This window comes from Schistocerca piceifrons, chromosome 3 (genome assembly GCF_021461385.2).
Source record: "Schistocerca piceifrons isolate TAMUIC-IGC-003096 chromosome 3, iqSchPice1.1, whole genome shotgun sequence".
In the NCBI taxonomy this organism is placed as follows: domain Eukaryota; kingdom Metazoa; phylum Arthropoda; class Insecta; order Orthoptera; family Acrididae; genus Schistocerca; species Schistocerca piceifrons.
Genome location: NC_060140.1, coordinates 390,759,189 through 390,778,525, shown reverse-complemented (window position 1 = coordinate 390,778,525; position 19,337 = coordinate 390,759,189). Strand labels below are relative to the sequence as shown.

Here is a 19,337-nt window from a genome sequence, read left to right as displayed (position 1 = left end):
GTTGCCTAAATATTGTTGTTGCACGCACTTGCAAAACGTTAGTTTAGGACCAAAATCCGTCTCTCTGAGTCAATAAATTCGTTGGAGATGTTTCGAAGACAATAAACTCGTTGGAGGTGGTCATAGAGTAAATATCTCTGGAGTGAGCATTCACATGCGCAAAACAGATTTTGTGTCGTCAACATACATTGCCGGCCTGGTCACGTGTTCTCGGGACGTCGTGTGTTTGTTCGTATTGCGCCCCGTATATTTCGAATGTCACTACATCCCTAGTACAGGCGGATTCTTTTCGTACGTGTGTGGATTATTTATATATGTTGCGCAGACATTTTAACAGTATCCATTTGATACCGGGCATAAACCAGCTACGTAACTTTTAAGGGCAAGTGATATTGAATTCTGCGATAGGTGTCACGGTTCAGATTCTCTCGATTTTCTGTAGTTTTCGGTATGATACGGCACTTTATTGTATTACAGAGCCTGACGTACATTTTTGCAGTGGTAGTCTTGCAAAACGAGTTGACAGTATGCTAGTACTTTTGCAAGTGTCCGAAAAAACACCGAATTTGCCACACATTAGCATAATATATCCCTGCTAATTCGTCCTTTTTTTCTGCTATTTCTGCGTATTTATTTTCTCGTTTTTGCGACCTAAAGCACAATTTTTCTTACTGGTGACACTTTGAAATGTTTATTTAACGCATTTTACGTACTTGCTCCCAGTTTATTAAATAAATAGAAGAATGAGTAAGAAGGGGGGGAAAAAGGCGTTCGGAGAATAAATGTACTGTAAAGCAAATACAGTCGGTCATGTAACAGTCAACCCATATAACACCATTAAGGGAGGTGGAAAGTGACACAAATGAAAGAGTTTGCGGACATGTTTACTAATATTTTACGCTTCTTAATCAAATGGTGAAGAAAATAAATTGAAGGCAAAATACACCAGAGAAGATGAATGTGTACTTTGATTAGCTACACTATTGTGTTTTTTATTTGATTTGTGCAGAAAATGGTAGTAGGTGCTGTGGAAAATTAAAAATAAATGATATAGCATCTACCTTCAGCCACAGACGTCCAAATTTTTCTCTGTCTAAACATTCCTCTTCAAAGTGCTTTGAACATACTTCAGAATATTTTGTGGGGACAAAATTACTCCTCCTTATTTTCTGGAGCCACATCTTTACTCGTTGTTCATCCTTCGGCAAACAAAAATATAAATCACACATAATCATTCTCCAGGTCCTAGACACACTTAACATGGTCTCCTACTGTAACTTTATAGTAAACAAAAAGGTTTGGACACACATATTATACGAAGACAATTACATACTCCCACTCTATTGAATTTATCTGTCTCCTGCCTTTCAAATCTATATACATAATCGACAAGACACTGATAAATGCATGGAGGATAATATTTGCTGAAGCAACTAACCATTCCCTTTCCTGTTCCACTAGCAAATTTACGAGAGGAAGCGATTGTTTGTAAGCTTTTGTACGAGCCTTAATATCTATTATATAGTCATAAAATCGTAGAAAAATAGGTCTACAGAATCAAGCCTTAATTATAACGCGTCTCGAAATTTTTAAACATAGTACCCATGAAAGTTACTATCTCTCCTCTCACAAATTTTTCTTTGCATCCGTAGCAACAACAGTAATTCGCCATCGCTATTACACTATAAACAAACGATGAAAACACAACAAAAACTCTTGATATTATAGACTTCGAACTCTGAGGAAAGCATACACGCACAACGAAGTCCCGTAAACACGTGACAATCCTGCTTTAATGTTGACAACATGCTCAGAACGCAATGCTCACTCCAGAGATATTTACTCTATGGAGGTGATACGGGTGCATTGCACTGCGATGCATTATTCTCCAAACACTAGTATGGCTCATTCCATGAATTTGTGTGCTAAGTCTCCTTGTCGAGATTCCTGGAGAGTGTTTGTTTCCAACAAGTGCAGGTGTAATTCGAGCAGGAACACCCACTCGCGCAGCATGTGCAAAGTTCTCAGTTGCTCCGAGGCGTTGATGGAAACGTAAAAGTTCGTCTCACGGGATACCCTCGAGCAGGGTATGCTTGTTGGCACGATGCATCCTCCCGTGCCTTGCTGTTAGCTCTACCATACATAACATGTATATCCGCTTACTGCCTGTAATGTTCGACGTTACCACCAACGCTCGCACCACGTAACTTACGCTCTGCAAACAACTGACGTGAGTGGCACTTTGAGTGTATTAGTCGACCACAGAATTGCTGTACCTGGGAATCAAGGCACTTCGGTTGGCTTATCGTGAGTTTTTATCGTCATACTTCACGAGGACATGCTGAAATGGTTGATAATAAATGCGCAACTATCTTGAAATCATTCACTGAGCGAAGCGTTTTCCTCAACCATCACTGTAATTGTTTACTGTAATTTCACCGCTTTACCGATAACGGCCACGGAAGGTCAAGTGTAATAATATCAGCCATTCTGTTTACAAGTCCATGCCTCGAAAATGTAAGAACACACCATTGACCAGTATGTGGTTGGTGGCTGGTAACCACAAAGTCGCAGTCATCTCATAAACTGTTCGTTTGCGGACCTGTTTACTGGGAGTGCTTTCTTTGTAGTACCATGTATTTTCAACTGTATGCCTTTAGGCCATTAGTTATGATACACCCTGCATTGCCAACCGGCAGCATTAAAAATGAAATTATTATTGCCACGAAACTTTAAATTTTATGCCGTCTGTAAATGTATTTCAGTATTACTAACTGACGTCTTTCTTTAGGTTAGTCTGCATACTGACCAGAAGTACCATGATGTTTAATATCGGTAATCTCGGCGGCAATCCATTCCTCGCCTATTTGGTTCAAGGAGCTTTCGAGTTCCCCGGTAATCTTGCAGCGCATTTCCTGGGCAACAGGTTTGGACGGAGGTTCACAGAAGCATTTTCACTGTTGGGGGCAACACTGGTTTCCGTCGCCATCATTATTGTAATGACAGGTAATGTATCTACATCTGCATCATACTTCACAAGCCACCTAATGGTGTGTGGCGGAAGGTAGTTTCCGTTTTTTTTGAGTAACATTGATTATCAGTATTGACGTATGTGCCACTGTACAACAAAAATTGCGGGCTACGACAGGGAATACGCCACTGACGGTTAATCTTTACGTTCTAGCGCTCTTAGAACCTCTCTTCGATAATAGTCTTCATAGAATCAGTATCACACGAAGAGAACTTCAAAATTAACCCACACTTTTTATTATACGTTTATCTTGAGCTGAGAAAATGCTACGTTAGAAAAATGAAAAAAAGTTTGTATTTTTATTTAATAATTCTGTAACTAGAGATCCGCACTACCAATATATTTGCCTATAACCCAATATAATTTCATTATCATTGGACAAATACATTTCAGAATACATAATTTTATAAGTGAGCAGTTCCTAGCCAAGATGCCCAGAACTCGGACAAACAATTCTTACTCTAATCGTAAATAAATAATGATCAAGGAACTTTAAAAGCAAATTGTCTCATGTAGCCTACCGCAGAATTAAGATTTTGGTATAGCTTGTTTTGCGATAATCCTATTAGCTCATTTGTAATTAAAGCCTCAACTGGATTCTCCATTATAAATAATTCGACAATAAAAATCTACCTGCTTCCTGCTCGCTGTTTTCTCTTTCCATTTATCACCTTCAGTCCTATTTAGTTTTGTGGTTTCCATCCTCATTTTTTAAGCAGGCCTTGGACTTTTTACTTTTCCCTCTTATTTTTTTTTATTTTTTCCTCTTTTATTTTTTATTTTTATTATTCGTACTATCCTCTCCTGGAAACATACAAAACTACTGACACCGCCCAATATATTCTTAGTGTGTGATATTTCTCTAAACATTGCATCATGCAAAGAGCTACATCACACTTTTTGCATCTTATACATGTGATTTTTTGCTGTGAATTAGCAGAACACAGAACACAGTGTCTCTGGAGAATCTCCTTTTCTCCATTGCTCCGAGGAATCTTGGATAATATCCTTCTTTATTTTGCATACCAAATGGAATATCTTGTTTTGGTGCCTTTGGGATCTCAGTTTTACATGTTTGCCCACGAAATTTATTCAGAAACTGGTTGGTTAGTTCCAAGTGGAAATTCACCAGTGGCGTGTTAAGTTTCTTTTTTTATTTCAAGAATTGTTTTTGCAGTCAGTGCACACAAGTCAGTCAAATGGAAGAATACCTTTCTGTGACATTTCATTGTCTTTCGGATGCACTGTGCAGAACTTAACATCAAGTCTATCGTATCAACAGCACACATTGACTTATTGTAGCTCATTACAGGAGTGGGTTTCGATTTATTTTGTCCTGTTTTATTTTCCCTCTTCTCTATTTCAACAAAGTCTGGACCATTTATGGTTGAAATCATCCGTGCTTCATTGTTGTCCATCCATTTTAGAGAAAAGTGTGTTACACAAGAACTGAACTATATTTCCTCTTTCTTCAGTCCGCCAGGCAACGGTGGTAAATGTTTCCTGTTTTTGCGTACCTTTTTTAATGGCATTGGTGCATTTATCGTGGAGCCGTAGTAATATTCGGAGCTGGAATACTAACTGTCTAAATAAACGGTATGACCTTTTTAGAGGTATGGCAATAACAAACAAACGACATCGCCGTATTTTCCCGTCAGCATTTCCAGATTCCATTTCCGTGGCGCCACCAGTATTGGCAATATAATCCAGAATATGATTACGTGACCCTGCTTAAACCGCAGCCTTCCTTGGAAAAGCAGCAGACATGAAATGCTAAATTTTCGAAAGGAACTGTGACCTCACGGAATTTTTTCCTTTTGTGCTCTACAATGAGCCGCATTTTCACAAGAACATCCTGGAATACAGCCTAATTATCACTGAAGCGCAATAAACGGAGCATCAGTTTCAACCGGTCCCTTGACATTATGTGTGAAAATATTGATGTTTGAAGCAAAAAATGTGGTGGCCAATACTGATCCGCTTCCAACTATTTAGTTTTTGGCATAAGCATGGAACACATCAAGAAGCAATAAAATTCTGCAAGCTCTATATACTTCCACAGTGTTAACATTCTGGGTACTGTCATCAGAAATGTAAGAAATATGTAGTAATTATTCATCTGTATACAAATGGCAGAAACAAATTCAAACGACATAACGTACAAAAAGTTTAAATGACTTGCTGAAACATCGAGGTCTATTCTTATGCAGCTAAATGTGTTCACGAAATGGAGGCTTTTGGTCACAGGATGATTATCCGACCAATCAAACGTTCATTTTCATGATGAAGCTGCTCTTACGACTTTATCTTCTCTTCCCCCTTTGAAAGAAGACTCTTCCGAAAAAGGTTCCTTGTATTGGTGAAGAATCATCATTACGTCTAAACACATCGGCATCTTCGTCCGATGAGCGTTCCGAACTGAGGATTTCCGTGATTTCCTTGTGCGATAAATTACGTTCCAACATTGCAAAGGCAATACAGACAAAGGCTGTCGTCTTACCAAACGTGGAAATAGGACTGGCCCATTGCATGACTCATAATGCTCCTTTCTCTTCTCTTTCTATTATATTATCCTCAAGTTTGTTCACCTTACATAGATCCTGTAAATACGCACTCCTTCCACCTTCCAGCTTTCCCTTCTGTTTTCTTCGGAGGTCTCCTTAATTTTTGCTGTAGGCTGCATCTATCTTTCCCCTAATTATGGATGCTTCTACAGCCTTGCATGGGCCCTCTACCCACTCCTGCTTGGCCATTGGGCACTTTCCGTGAAACTCATCTATTCCTTTCTTTATTCTCTTTCATCTGCACCATTCACTGCATTTGACAATTTCTCTTTTCATCAGTTAAAGTCAGTGCCTCCTGAGTTGTCCATGGATTTCTAGTAGACCTTGTCTTTTTACTTATATGATCGTCTGCTGCTTCCCCTATTTCATCTCTCAAAGCTATCCATTCGTCTTTTGTTGTATTGCTTTCCCTTGTTTCCGTCCAACAATGCCTATCACTCCCTCTCAAACTCTCAACAACCCCTAGTTCCTTCAAATTATCCAGGTCCCATCTCCTTAATTTCCTACCTTTTTACAAATTTTTCAGTTTTAATTAGCAATTTATAGGCAATTACTTATGGTCACAGTCCACATCTACATCTATACTCTGCAATCTGTTACATTTACGAATGGAGGGCGGGAAGAACGACTGTTTAAATGCCGCCGTGCGTGCTGTAATTAATCTTATCATGTCATGATTCCTATAGGTGCGATACATTGGGGGTTGTGGTGTGTTGCTACACTTATAATTTATAGCCGTGTCTCGAAATATCATTAGCAGGCTTTCTCGGGACAGTTTACGTCGATCTTCAGTAGTCTGCCAGTTCAGTTTCTTCAGCATCTCCGTGACACTCTCCATTGGATCTAACAAACCTTGACCATCGTGCTGCCCTTCTCTGAATACGTTCAATATCCCTTGTTAGTACTACTAGGTACAGGCCCCACACATTTCAGCAATATTCTAGGATGTGTCAAATAAATGATTTGTAAGTAATCTCCTTTGCAGGCTGATTGCATTTCCTAGTAGTCTACCAACAAACCGGCGTCTGCCACCTGCTTTACATACGACAAAGCCTATGTGATCGTTCCATTTTATATGCTTACGAAGTGTTACACCCAGGTGTATGTATGAGTTGACTGATTCCAACCGTGCGCCCCTTATACTACATTTATAGTAGACCACATTTTTTTTCATTTTGTGAAATGTACACTTTTATGTTTCTGGTAATTCAAAGGAAGTTGCCTATCTTTGCACCATATTGAAATCTTATTGAGATCTGACTGAATATTTATGCATCTTCTTTCAGATAGTACTTCATTATAGATGACTGCATCATACATACAGGGTGTTTCAAAAATGACCGGTATATTTGAAACGGCAATAAAAACTAAACGAGCAGCGATAGAAATACACCGTTTGTTGCAATATGCTTGGGACAACAGTACATTTTCAGGCGGACAAACTTTCGAAATTACAGTAGTTACAATTTTCAACAACAGATGGCGCTGCAAGTGATGTGAAAGATATAGAAGACAACGCAGTCTGTGGGTGCGCTATTCTGTACGTCGTCTTTCTGCTGTAAGCGTGTGCTGTTCACAACGTGCAAATGTGCTGTAGACAACATGGTTTATTCCTTAGAACAGAGGATTTTTCTGGTGTTGGAATTCCACCGCCTAGAACACAGTGTTGTTGCAACAAGACGAAGTTTTCAACGGAGGTTTAATGTAACCAAAGGACCGAAAAGCGATACAATAAAGGATCTGTTTGAAAAATTTCAACGGACTGGGAAAGTGATGGATGAACGTGCTGGAAAGGTAGGGTGACCGCGTACGGCAACCACAGAGGGCAACGCGCAGCTAGTGCAGCAGGTGATCCAACAGCGGCCTCGGGTTTCCGTTCGCCGTGTTGCAGCTGCGGTCCAAATGACGCCAACGTCCACGTATCGTCTCATGCGCCAGAGTTTACACCTCTATCCATACAAAATTCAAACGCGGCAACCCCTCAGCGCCGCTACCATTGCTGCACGAGAGACATTCGCTAACGATATAGTGCACAGGATTGATGACGGCGATATGCATGTGGGCAGCATTTGGTTTACTGACGAAGCTTATTTTTACCTGGACGGCTTCGTCAATAAACTGAACTGGCGCATATGGGGAACCGAAAAGCCCCATGTTGCAGTCCCATCGTCCCTGCATCCTCAAAAAGTACTGGTCTGGGCCGCCATTTCTTCCAAAGGAATCATTGGCCCATTTTTCAGATCCGAAACGATTACTGCATTACGCTATCTGGACATTCTTCGTGAATTTGTGGCGGTACAAACTGCCTTAGACGACACTGCGAACACCCCGTGGTTTATGCAAGATGGTGCCCGGCCACATCGCACGGCCGACGTCTTTAATTTCCTGAATGAATATTTCGATGATCGTGGGATTGCTTTGGGCTATCCGAAACATACAGGAGGCGGCGTGGATTGGCCTCCCTATTCGCCAGACATGAACCCCTGTGACTTCTTTCTGTGGGGACACTTGAAAGACCAGGTGTACCGCCAGAATCCAGAAACAATTGAACAGCTGAAGCAGTACATCTCATCTGCATGTGAAGCCATTCCGCCAGACACGTTGTCAAAGGTTTCGGGTAATTTCATTCAGAGACTACGCCATATTATTGCTACGCATGGTGGATATGTGGAAAATATCGTACTATAGAGTTTCCCAGACCGCAGCGCCATCTGTTGTTGAAAATTGTAACTACTGTAATTTCGAAAGTTTGTCTGCCTGAAAATGTACTGTTGTCCCAAGCATATTGCAACAAACGGTGTATTTCTATCGCTGCTCGTTTAGTTTTTATTGCCGTTTCAAATATACCGGTCATTTTTGAAACACCCTGTATATACAAAGTTTAATGTTAATTTTAATTTTGTCTGCAAGGTTATTGATATTAAAGATGCATAACATGTGTCGCAACACACTTCCCTGGAGCACAGCCGCAGTTACTTCTACATCTGGCAATGACTGCCCATCCAGGATAACAAGTTGTGTCGTCCCTAGCAAAGAATCCGTATCAAAGGAACCATTCCGGCGCTGGGCGACGTCGAGGAGGTCATTCTGTTCGAGATATCTCATTACCTTTGAGCACAGTATCTGTCCTGGAGATGCCTAACGGTTTAAGATTTGGTTCTGAAATCTCTGTCTTATCATTAGACAACCAGTACGTAACCTACCACTATCTCCAGGTCTCTTCCACGTTTACAACCAACTTGCATGATTCTTAAATCAAGTGTTACCAATGGTTAAATTATGTTCTGTGCAAAATGTGGTTGCTTTCTCTTTCATTCCTTTCCCCCATTCCATCCCTGTCTTTCAGTTCTCCCACTATTTTCCTTCTCTTCGTCTTCGTAATATTTCAGTCACCTTTCACAATTAAAATTTCCTCTCGGGTAACTTCTGAATAATTTCTTTTGTCTCATCCTACATTGTTTCAATCTCTTCATCTGCGAATCTAGATGGCACACAAACTTGTGCTACTGCGGTGTGTGCTGGCTTTGTGTCTGTTTTGGCTACGATAATGCGCTCACTCTGCTGCTCATAGTAGCTTGCCTCATTCTTATTTTCTTATTCATCATTAGACCTACTCCTGCATTACCTCTATTTGATTTTATGTTTATAATCCTGTAGGAACTCACCTGACAATAAATTCTGTCCATCTTGCATCAAACTTCAGCTATCCTCACTATATCTAACTTCAAACAATAGAATTTCCCTTTTATATTTTCTAACCTGTCTATCAGATTAAGTGACCTCACATTGCACCCTCCAATCCGTAGAGTACTGGTTTTGTTTTTGGTAATGATGACAACCTCCTCAGTAGTCTCTGCCCAGATATCTGAATGGGGGGACCATCTTACGTACAGAATATTTTTCTCAAGAGTATGCCATCATCATTTAATCGTACAGCACAGCTTTACGTCCTCAGGAAAAAAAATGATTGGCTGCAGTTTTCCAATCCCTTTAGTTGCTCGCAAAACCAACACATCAAGGGCCATGTTGGCTGTTATTACAAAGCCAGATCGATCGGTTATTCAGGCTGTGGCCGCTGCAACTACTGAAAAGGCTGCTCCCCTTTCCAGGAACCACATATTTCTGTGGCTTTCCCACAGATACCCCTTCATTGTGGTTGCACCTACGTTACAGCTATCTGTATCGAGGCATACAAGCCACTCTCCAGCAATGTGTGTCATTCCTAGGGATATTTAATTTACCTTTCATAATTGGTTACCCTGAGAACAGTGCCGTCCATGTGCTGCGTATTTGCATGTTGTTACTCTTTGTCATCCGTATGCCACAAACAATTGTATACATCTAAACATAATACACAAAATAAAACGAAATCTTCTATATTTCGGCTCTTCGGAGTCCCTTTTACAAAGAAGAACAAAAATGGTGCATCTTAATATATAACTTTACCTGTTTTAACAAGAGCAATGAGAAGTGTGGTTCAAGTAGAGTTTGTGTTGTTACAGGCATTGTTGATATCTTCCATCGATAATACTGGGGGATTCCAGTAATGCCATCTCTCTCTCCAATCCTCAGTATCTGAGTCGATTAGTATCATACTGTGGAACAGAAGACATTAATTAGTTACAAGTATCATGTATTAAAACTGAAAAATTATTATACTCTGTGTCTTATTACTATCCTACTATCTAATCAAACTTGCTCCATCTCTGCTTCATATTCAGCTACTGTGGATGCTATCCTAAGTTTACTGTCTATTATCAGAAGTGAGTCTCACATACTGCTCAAGCAGTAAGCTGTTGTCTTGACATGTATTCTGTCTTTCTCGTTTTTTTGCGCATCGCCTTCAGTAGTCCTTCTAAAGGCCCCCATACACAGGCCGATCAGTCAGCTGAGCCCCCTTTGCCAAATGGGTCTGCCCGACGTGTCGGGTCTGGTGTGGGTGCACAAGTTTTACAGCAAAGCGCTGCCTCGCAGTCCTCATCGCTACCTCCTGATCGCTACCTGTCAGTACAAACTCTGTCACTGCAGGCAGGTAGGTTTCACCAAGCAGTTGCCATTGCCCACACGCAGAGGGGTCAGCGAGCTGGCTGGTGAGCAAGTCGGCACACCGATCAGGCTGTGCATATGAGGCTCAGGGGTTCAAACACCCAGCTGTGAGCAATCTTTTCCTTTGTTGGGCCACGGTGCCATTAACTGATAACACGTCCGTTAGCATCCCATTAAGGTGCCCATCCACAGTTCGACCAGTCCGGCCACTCGCTCACTGACTGTAACTGCGACACATTCGACTGTGTGTGGACACCGGCGAACGAATGGCGGACCCTACATGTCTTTCTTGGTGGTGGGAGGCAGCGATCGTTGCAAACACACGGGACTCGCTGGTGGAACCGATGCACCCAAACCACAGACCCGATTGGGAGCCTGTCGCCCACACACAGGCGAGCTTATATTCGCTAACACGCTTGGTGAGCGGGTCGGCAACAACTCAGCCTGAGTTGGACAGTTTTATGCTTTACCTCTACTCAGTATCCAGTGCTATAGATGCTGTTTGAATTCTGCTTGCTAAAGTTCCCTTAATAAAATGCCAACAGCCATAATTAAAACAGAGAGATTTTGCTATAACTATTGTTCGTTTGATACTCAATGTATATCATGTCGAACACAGGTCTAACTTCTCTTGGCTCAAATCAGCATATGCTAACCATGTCCATTTCGACAGCATTCTCTCCCAAAAGTAAGTTTTCACTGGTGCTTCACAATATACAAGTGGTGCGAAAAGTGTAACTTGGACCACACATAGAAAGAACCACCTACAGCACAGTACAGAAAGTAACTGAAAGAAATACACAATGAGACAGACAGGAATGGCACATTTACGCAACGTCGATAATTACACGGAAGTCACCGTGATTCACGGTGGTCCCCTGGACGTCACAAAAGGCAGGGCATGGAACTTAATACGATTTGTGATCACCATAGACGGCAATGTATCCTTTGCAAGGTTCTTCTATGCTGGCCATAAGGTTGGGAAGGAGTGCTAGTTCTGCTAGGTTTGTAGGAGAGCTTCTGTGAAGTTTAGAAGGTAGGAGACGAGGTACTGGCGGAATTAAAGCTGTGAGGACGGGGCGTGAGTCGTGCTTGGGTAGCTCAGTTGGTAGAGCACTTGCCCGCGAAAGGCAAAGGTCCCGAATTCGAGTCTCGGTCCGGCACACAGTTTTAATCTGCCAGGAAGGTTCATATCAGCGCACACTCCGACGTAGAGTGAAAATTTCATTCTAGGATCCTATTGCTCAGTTTTTGAAAATGTAAGTGTCGCAATTGTCCTAGCGTGATCGATATTATTAGCAGCTCGCTACTTGCTTACTTTGACTTACAACTTGTCTTGCTTAACATGTTTATAATTTGTAGCATTTATTGGTATCGTTAACTTTGATTTCTTAAGCTGCCCTTATGAGCAGATCTTTTTGCGTTTCGTTCAATCAGTCTTCCACACTTTCTCATACTTCCTCACAGTGTTAATGTCATTTGTAGTTTAATTCGAGTTCAGATATCTTTGTTCACTATTAATTTTTGTTGTGATTTTAACGAATCACTAGAGAAAATAAATACCTCTTAATCTCAGTCATGGCAAAGATTCCAAGATACAGTACGTTCTCCTCATTAGGTGACCTATAATAAATGTAGCCTGGTGCATACTGAAGCTGGTTGTTCACACTGTGATGGCATTATCGTTGTGCACAGTGACCAAACTGTATAATCAATCATATTACGAGTTCAGAGAAAAGAAAGAGCATTGCACTCGGTCATTTTGTATTATCGAAGAGTTGTTTTGAAACGGGCATTGCACTTACGCTTCTCAACTGTGGTCAAGAACATAAACCTAACTTCCACTCTTGTCATATCTTACTTTCTTGGAATGTGTCAGTCGTATTCTTTGTGATAAACTTAAGAAATTTAGTTGTAGTCCTTTTGTCCTTTTGTAATTACTGTTCGTGACTTAACGTCTTGCGAGTTTCCCTAAGCTGAATCCACCATTCACACTTTCCATTAACTTGGTTACTATAATTTCGATATTTCCCATGATAATTTCCTCTTCGTCTATCAAATTCACCACTCCTGTTCTGGAAGGACTGTGACAGTAGTTTCGCTGATCTTGTGCTCCATACTATGGCCTCTCTTCAAGGTATCGTTGCGCGTTTATTTGAGCTGGAGTCATGATAAATCTCAGTGACGGTACTTCTTCCCAACTTCGCACATCATCTTGCTTCTTGCCTCTCCATCTGTTTCTGCACCAACCTTCCAAATTCTGATTGTTACCTGTCAATGAGTCTAACTGATCTACTATCTGCACAATAGAATTGACATCTGTTTGTGGAATTCCAATTAACTTTTCCTGTATTAATACTGGTAACTTAATCATTATAACTGAAATTAGGTTCCACTCTTTAAGCAGGTCGTCCAAATACTGATGTTTTTCTAAACAGGTGTGAAAGACTTCTTTATTATTCTTGCACCCGCTACTATTGAAATTACGACCTTCAAATATTTCTTTCCTCACAATGTTTTTTGCGTTTTCCGACCAATATCAATTCAGAAACGCACTTTTGAATTGATCGAATGTGTTGCATTGCAGTCCTGTAATCCCAAGAAAATGTTCCTTCTACGCTACTAATTACGCAACCAACCTTCTTCTTATCATCCCACTGCTCCAAAACTATTCCATCAAACTGTAGTTTGGTTGCAGCCTGGCATTTTCTTCCTCTGTCAGAGGAATTATGAAACTTACATACTTACAAATGTTGATGATCAAACATTAGATAATTTTTATTTTTAAATTTCAGTTTTCCTGCTCATACCGTACTTCAGATACTTTGCTTTATTTCAGTTCCACTTGAGCAGCATACTGAGCCCCTGACTCTAATTCTCACTCCGTCTCTAATGACCTCGATGTCAATGGGACATTAATCCCTACTCTTCCTTCCTTCCTTCCTTCTAATTCTACCTCAGACCTGTCGTCACTATTCCGCGATTTTCTACAGTTCTGAATGAAGTTCACTCTTGGTACATGTCTTTCGGATTAGTTCTACCCTCATAAAGAAACTAGCATTAACCCTTACTATTTTTATATCCCATTGCTCATGAGCAATTTAATAAATACCATTAGTTTCTTTTTGACCGTTCACTAACTGCACAGTATTAGATTCTAAAAGAGTTATTCGAAGTTCATCTGCATCAAACAATTCTTTATTCTTAGAACCTTCTTCTGCTAAAGAATCAGTTACTAATTCATTAAGTTAGATCGAGGTTTCTAAACAAATATCATCTCCCAGTTTATCAAATTGAGACTTCTTTTCCACTGAAGATTTTAACAGCCTGTTCAAGCTTTTCTAGATTCTGTCTCGTACTGACGAAAATTTCTTTGGTGGAATTTTGAGTTCATGCCAGGAATTCTGTGAGAATTCTCATCATACCACATTCATCATCAGTAATATTTACCACCATACTTAAAACAGATATTTCACCATCACTATAGACAGACACATGGTCTAATGATACAGCACGCTGACTTCGACTTTGTACATTCATTTCTAACATCATGGTCCTCTGAGAGTACTTGAGCAATAGTAGATAGTGCCGGAAGTCCCATGCGGCTTTTCGCGGATGATGCTGTAGTATACAGAGAAGTTGCAGCATTAGAAAATTGTAGCGAAATGCAGGAAGATCTGCAGCGGATAGGCACTTGGTGCAGGGAGTGGCAACTGACCCTTAACATAGACAAATGTAATGTATTGCGAATACATAGAAAGGAGGATCCTTTATTTTATGATTATATGATAGCGGAACAAACACTGGTAGCAGTTACTTCTGTAAAATATCTGGGAGTATGCGTGCGGAACGATTTGAAGTCCAATGTTCATATAAAATTAATTGTTGGTAAGGCGGGTACCAGGTTGAGATTCATTGGGAGAGTCATTAGAAAATGTGGTCCATCAACAAAGGAGGTGGCTTACAAAACACTCGTTCGACCTATACTTGAGTATTGCTCATCAGTGTGGGATCCGTACCACATCGGGTTGACGGAGGAGATAGAGAAGATCCAAAGAAGAGCGGCGCGTTTCGTCACAGGGTTATTTGGTAACCGTGATAGCGTTACGGAGATGTTTAACAAACTCAAGTGGCAGACTCTGCAAGAGAGGCGCTCTGCATCGCGGTGTAGCTTGCTCGCCAGGTTTCGAGAGGGTGCGTTTCTGGATGAGGTATCGAATATATTGCTTCCCCCTACTTATACCTCCCGAGGAGATCACGAATGTAAAATTAGAGAGATTAGAGCGCGCACGGAGGCTTTCAGACAGTCGTTCTTCCCGCGAACCATACGCGACTCGAACAGGAAAGGGAGGTAATGACAGTGGCACGTAAAGTGCCCTCCGCCACACACCGTTGGGTGGCTTGCGGAGTATAAATGTAGAATGTAGATGTAGATCTGAAATGTTTTGTATTGATGAACTTTCATCACGTAATTCTGACTATTTGTCATGTGATTCTAGTTCATCCTTGTGATCACTCCCATGAGCGTAACATACTTCCCTATTACTTAACACCATGAGATATCCTCTATTCTCACTCATGGTTCAAATGTTACTGATACTTATAAATAAACATCCGTTTACTACTAGCTAACCTATTGGGAATGCTGCTTTTCACTACACTGCAAAGCGTGTAATGCCACAGGTCCTGGGGCTTTTAAGAAAGATAAGATCGTCCTGCTCTGAAATTTGGGCGTCTTGGCTGCGTGTCGTTGGCTATTGGGCTTCCCTCGCTTCGACTGGTCGTGTATTGCCTTTTGGTTTCTTTGCTGGTGGCACACTGCGGTGACAACGATCGTCTGCCTGCCTCCACGTGGAGACTACAAAGAACCGCATGGTGCCTCACGCCACAGCTGCCTGCAGCTGTTGTGTTATATGTCCGCTGTGTTGCATCGTAACTCAAGTCTCACAGTCTTCTTCTTTTCTTGGCGTCAGTCTTTTGCTTTGCGTCCCACATCAGAATCTGTTACATTGCTCATGCATTGCACAGTGTACCAAATTATTTACTGTCTCTGAAATGTTGCGTAATTTTTAAATTACAGCAAAATTCGTCAAAGTCAAAGTCACTTCCACTAATTTTTATACTCTTTGCTGCTATTGTTACCACAAATCACTCTACATCCACTACAAAACACTGTTTACCAAATTGCTATCTCAACTCACTGTTACTGCAATTTCACCGTTCACTTTTCCGACAGATCTCAGCTGTCACAGTCACTGAAAATCATCCCCACAAGGGATAGCATGCTTCGAAATATGTGCTGGTAGCAGGATGTAACAGACTGACCACATACAGGAGGACTGTGGTTGGAAATGTACAAAATCAGTCACAACTCACAAAGTTTCTTGAACTTATATCAATCTTCTAAAGATATTGATCTACTACTCGTTGCAGAAGATTATGCCTGGTTGTGGTTTTGTTTATGAAGTGATACTGCTAGATTAGGATTAGAGGGAACTGAGGATTTACTTTGCCATGAAGATCACTCAAGTATTGGTTTACGGATGCCTTTTATTTCTTGCAGTAAGTCATCACACACCAAATAATTACATTAAGTGATTAAACGATCAGTCAATCATATAATATGCTAACACACAATTCCAACTGTGCTCGACAACACTCTTTTATCAATATCCTGAACAATGAAACAAGTCATGCACAGTACAGCTCATCAAATTAACAAAACCTTATACTCGTGATCACAGTTGTCTTCAGCCATCACATAATCTGCTTCCACCTCCCTCCAAAAATTCAGTATTTCCTAACAGTTAGTTACAGCAATCAAATACTCGACCGCTCACTTCGGCTTGACTCCAATACCACACTCTAGTGGTACACTTAACACTTTGGCTAAAATAATTAAACAGTTAACGTGCTTTTTTACAATGATTAGGTGCATGCCCGCTCACTGTGGCCACCACTACTCGACTCTGACCAGCAATGACACCAGCGTTTCTGCCTCAGGTGCCAGAAAAATTACCGCTACCTTGTAGAGTTCAGCTTCCCTCAGGCAATAGGAAGCGAATATGCTGCCTCCGAGTCGACTGTGAGCCTTTAACCTGCCACTAGGATGCTTTCACCGCGTAAAAGGCTCCCCAACAGTAAGGCTTGCTACATACTACTCAGTATTACAATTTGAGGGACACTCATTTGCCATAAATTTTATGCTACCATGCCTGACACTGTAAGGGCGCATAAACAACAGAAAGCCAGTCAAACGAAGTTTCTCACTCCTTCTAGCAGACTAATGAAATCAACTACTTTTAATTGTGGAGGAAATATAATGAAGCCTGGACAACAAAGTGCGCCAGTAGATGCAAATGAAGACCCGTGCACCATGGACGAATCAGCAGTTTTATTTAGTGACAGATATTTTACTTTATGACATGACACCATACCCAAGCAATTTCGAAATTAACTTCTCGGTTACAAATTAAAAAATACGTGTTTCAATGTTTTGGGAAATTGAACCCCTAAAGGGGCGAAATAGCGGATGAGATTTCTTAGGAAAATATTTCATAACGAAAGCATTTTTAAAGCTAAATCAATGAAACTTAAATTTGGCTTCTCAGTAAGAAATAAAAGTACATGTTTCACCGTTTTTGGAGATCCAGTCCCCATGGGTCACAACTAAGGATGAAAGTTTTTATGGATTATTTCATTGTGCAAGCATTTTTGAATATGAGTCTATGAAAATTTGTATCTGGATCCTCTGCTAGAAATAAAACATAAACATGTCACTGTTTTTTGAGAAATCGACTCCTAAGGAGGTGAAATGGGGTCAGAATGATTCACTGACTCATCATCGCCAAGCCCAAACAGGTAAGGATAGAGACTTGAAGTTCGGAGATGGAGTGGCGCAAACTGTAGGCGTCATTTAAGAAGAGACTGTCCGAAATTCCACTTTTAAGGGGGTGAAATAGGGAATGAAATGCTTTTTGAAAGTATGTCGCGGTTAAGGGAATTTTGAAACTAGAACTACGAAAACTGGTATTTGGTTTCTCAATCAGAAATTTAAAAAATACAAGTTTGAGCACTTTTGGAAATTCAACAACTAAAGAGGTAAAACAGTGGCTGAAAATGTTTTTGAAAATAAATAATTACTAAAGATCTTCTAAAGGATTTTTAAGGCTACATCTATGACAATTGATATTTCACTTCTGTGTTATAAAAAAATATATGTTTCAGTGTTTTTGGAAATTCAACACCTAAGAGAGTGTAACAGAGGATGAAAATTTCTAAGAAAATGTTCCGTTACAGTACAAAAAATTTAAAGCTAAATTTTTGAAAATTAGTATTTCACTTCTCGGTTAGATGTAAAGAAATATTTCCACAAGAACGCAAAAGGCATAATTAACAAAAGCTTTGGACTCTGCAACCGGTATCGCTTTTTGGTGAAAAGTACATTGGGAAAAGACAATGCATAAGGCCTTAACTAGCGTGAAAAGCTTAGAAGGTGTTGTGTTTTGTTAATAACATAAATATTCGATTAAATAAAAACATAGAAATCTCTGCAGGCTGTAAAATCTATGCGAGCAAAGCAGTGCGTGGTAAGCTACTATTCTAATAAATAAATCGTTCTAAGTCTAGAAAAAAAACCATAAGCGGTAACGTTTTCATTAAATCCTAAGGTGTGTCTTGTCGAAATTGCAGGGATAGTACTCAAATAAAGAATTGTATTGATCTGTGTAAAGTCAACCAATTTCTTAAACTATTAACAATCACTAGCAATGGATCAGTAAATCAGAGATACCAACATTTCACGTGCAACGGGTGTATTGTATAGGCCAGATAGGAAGTTCAGCCCGCCACCCAGATCAAATAACTGCATGACACTGGGGCCAGCAAACACCTGTGCAGATTGGCAGTCATGCGCCAAGTGACCCTAGCGCGTTCACCAACCCACTATTTTACGTCCGAACAGGTATCAGAACAGTCACACATATTGTCAAGCTGGAACAAAAGTGTCAGGTGGTTCTTGTATCTGAGCGGTGAACTGATCCTCTTGTCTGGCCAGCACAGTATACAGACTGGTCCAATATGCTGAAATAATAATTAAAGATAAAGGCAACAGCCTACATCATTAAATTGCTAATTGGTAAGTACTCCCATCGTCATCTAAAAAACAATTCATATAAATTCAGATACACATAAAAATTGAAATTTTGCGGGTATGTTAGTAAGTTACTGTATTTATAAGTTATTCTGTTAATGATGAGAACTAAATTTCTGAAATGCTTTGTAACTCTGTACATAAATTTGTGAGTAAAATGGATCCCATATTGTTGGTCAGAGTGCTGAGCTTCTTTACTGCCTTTCAATAGTGAACAAATCTCAATTAAATAATAATAAATATCCAGTATAAGAACGATAATTGTGCTTTTGGGATATTTATTTCACTGCGGAGAGGCTTAAGAAATATTTCTTGCAGTCACTACATTGTTAGTGTCATTTGTCACAAATAATGTGATACCCATGTAATATGGCATAAAACAGTATGTGAGTTAAATGCTTCACTAGGATTTCTAAATATTTTGATCTTCAAGAATTCCCTGCATCATTGTCTACTCTACTAGGCTACAGTTTCGTAACGTTTCAGGACTTAATTTATTCCTTTCGGAATACCGTTGCTACTGCCTTAGCAGAAAAATTCCAGA

General features: G+C 40.3%; 1 protein-coding gene across 1 annotated transcript in view; it reads left to right on the top strand.

The window, feature by feature from the left end:
- The window catches only part of LOC124788685 (solute carrier family 22 member 7-like), a 122,918-nt gene that overhangs the window by 86,158 nt on the left and 17,423 nt on the right, over positions 1–19,337 (top strand). The window contains exon 7 of the mRNA XM_047255967.1: positions 2,792–3,006. Within this exon, the coding sequence (XP_047111923.1) occupies positions 2,792–3,006 (215 nt within the window). The remainder of the gene's footprint in view (positions 1–2,791; positions 3,007–19,337) is intronic.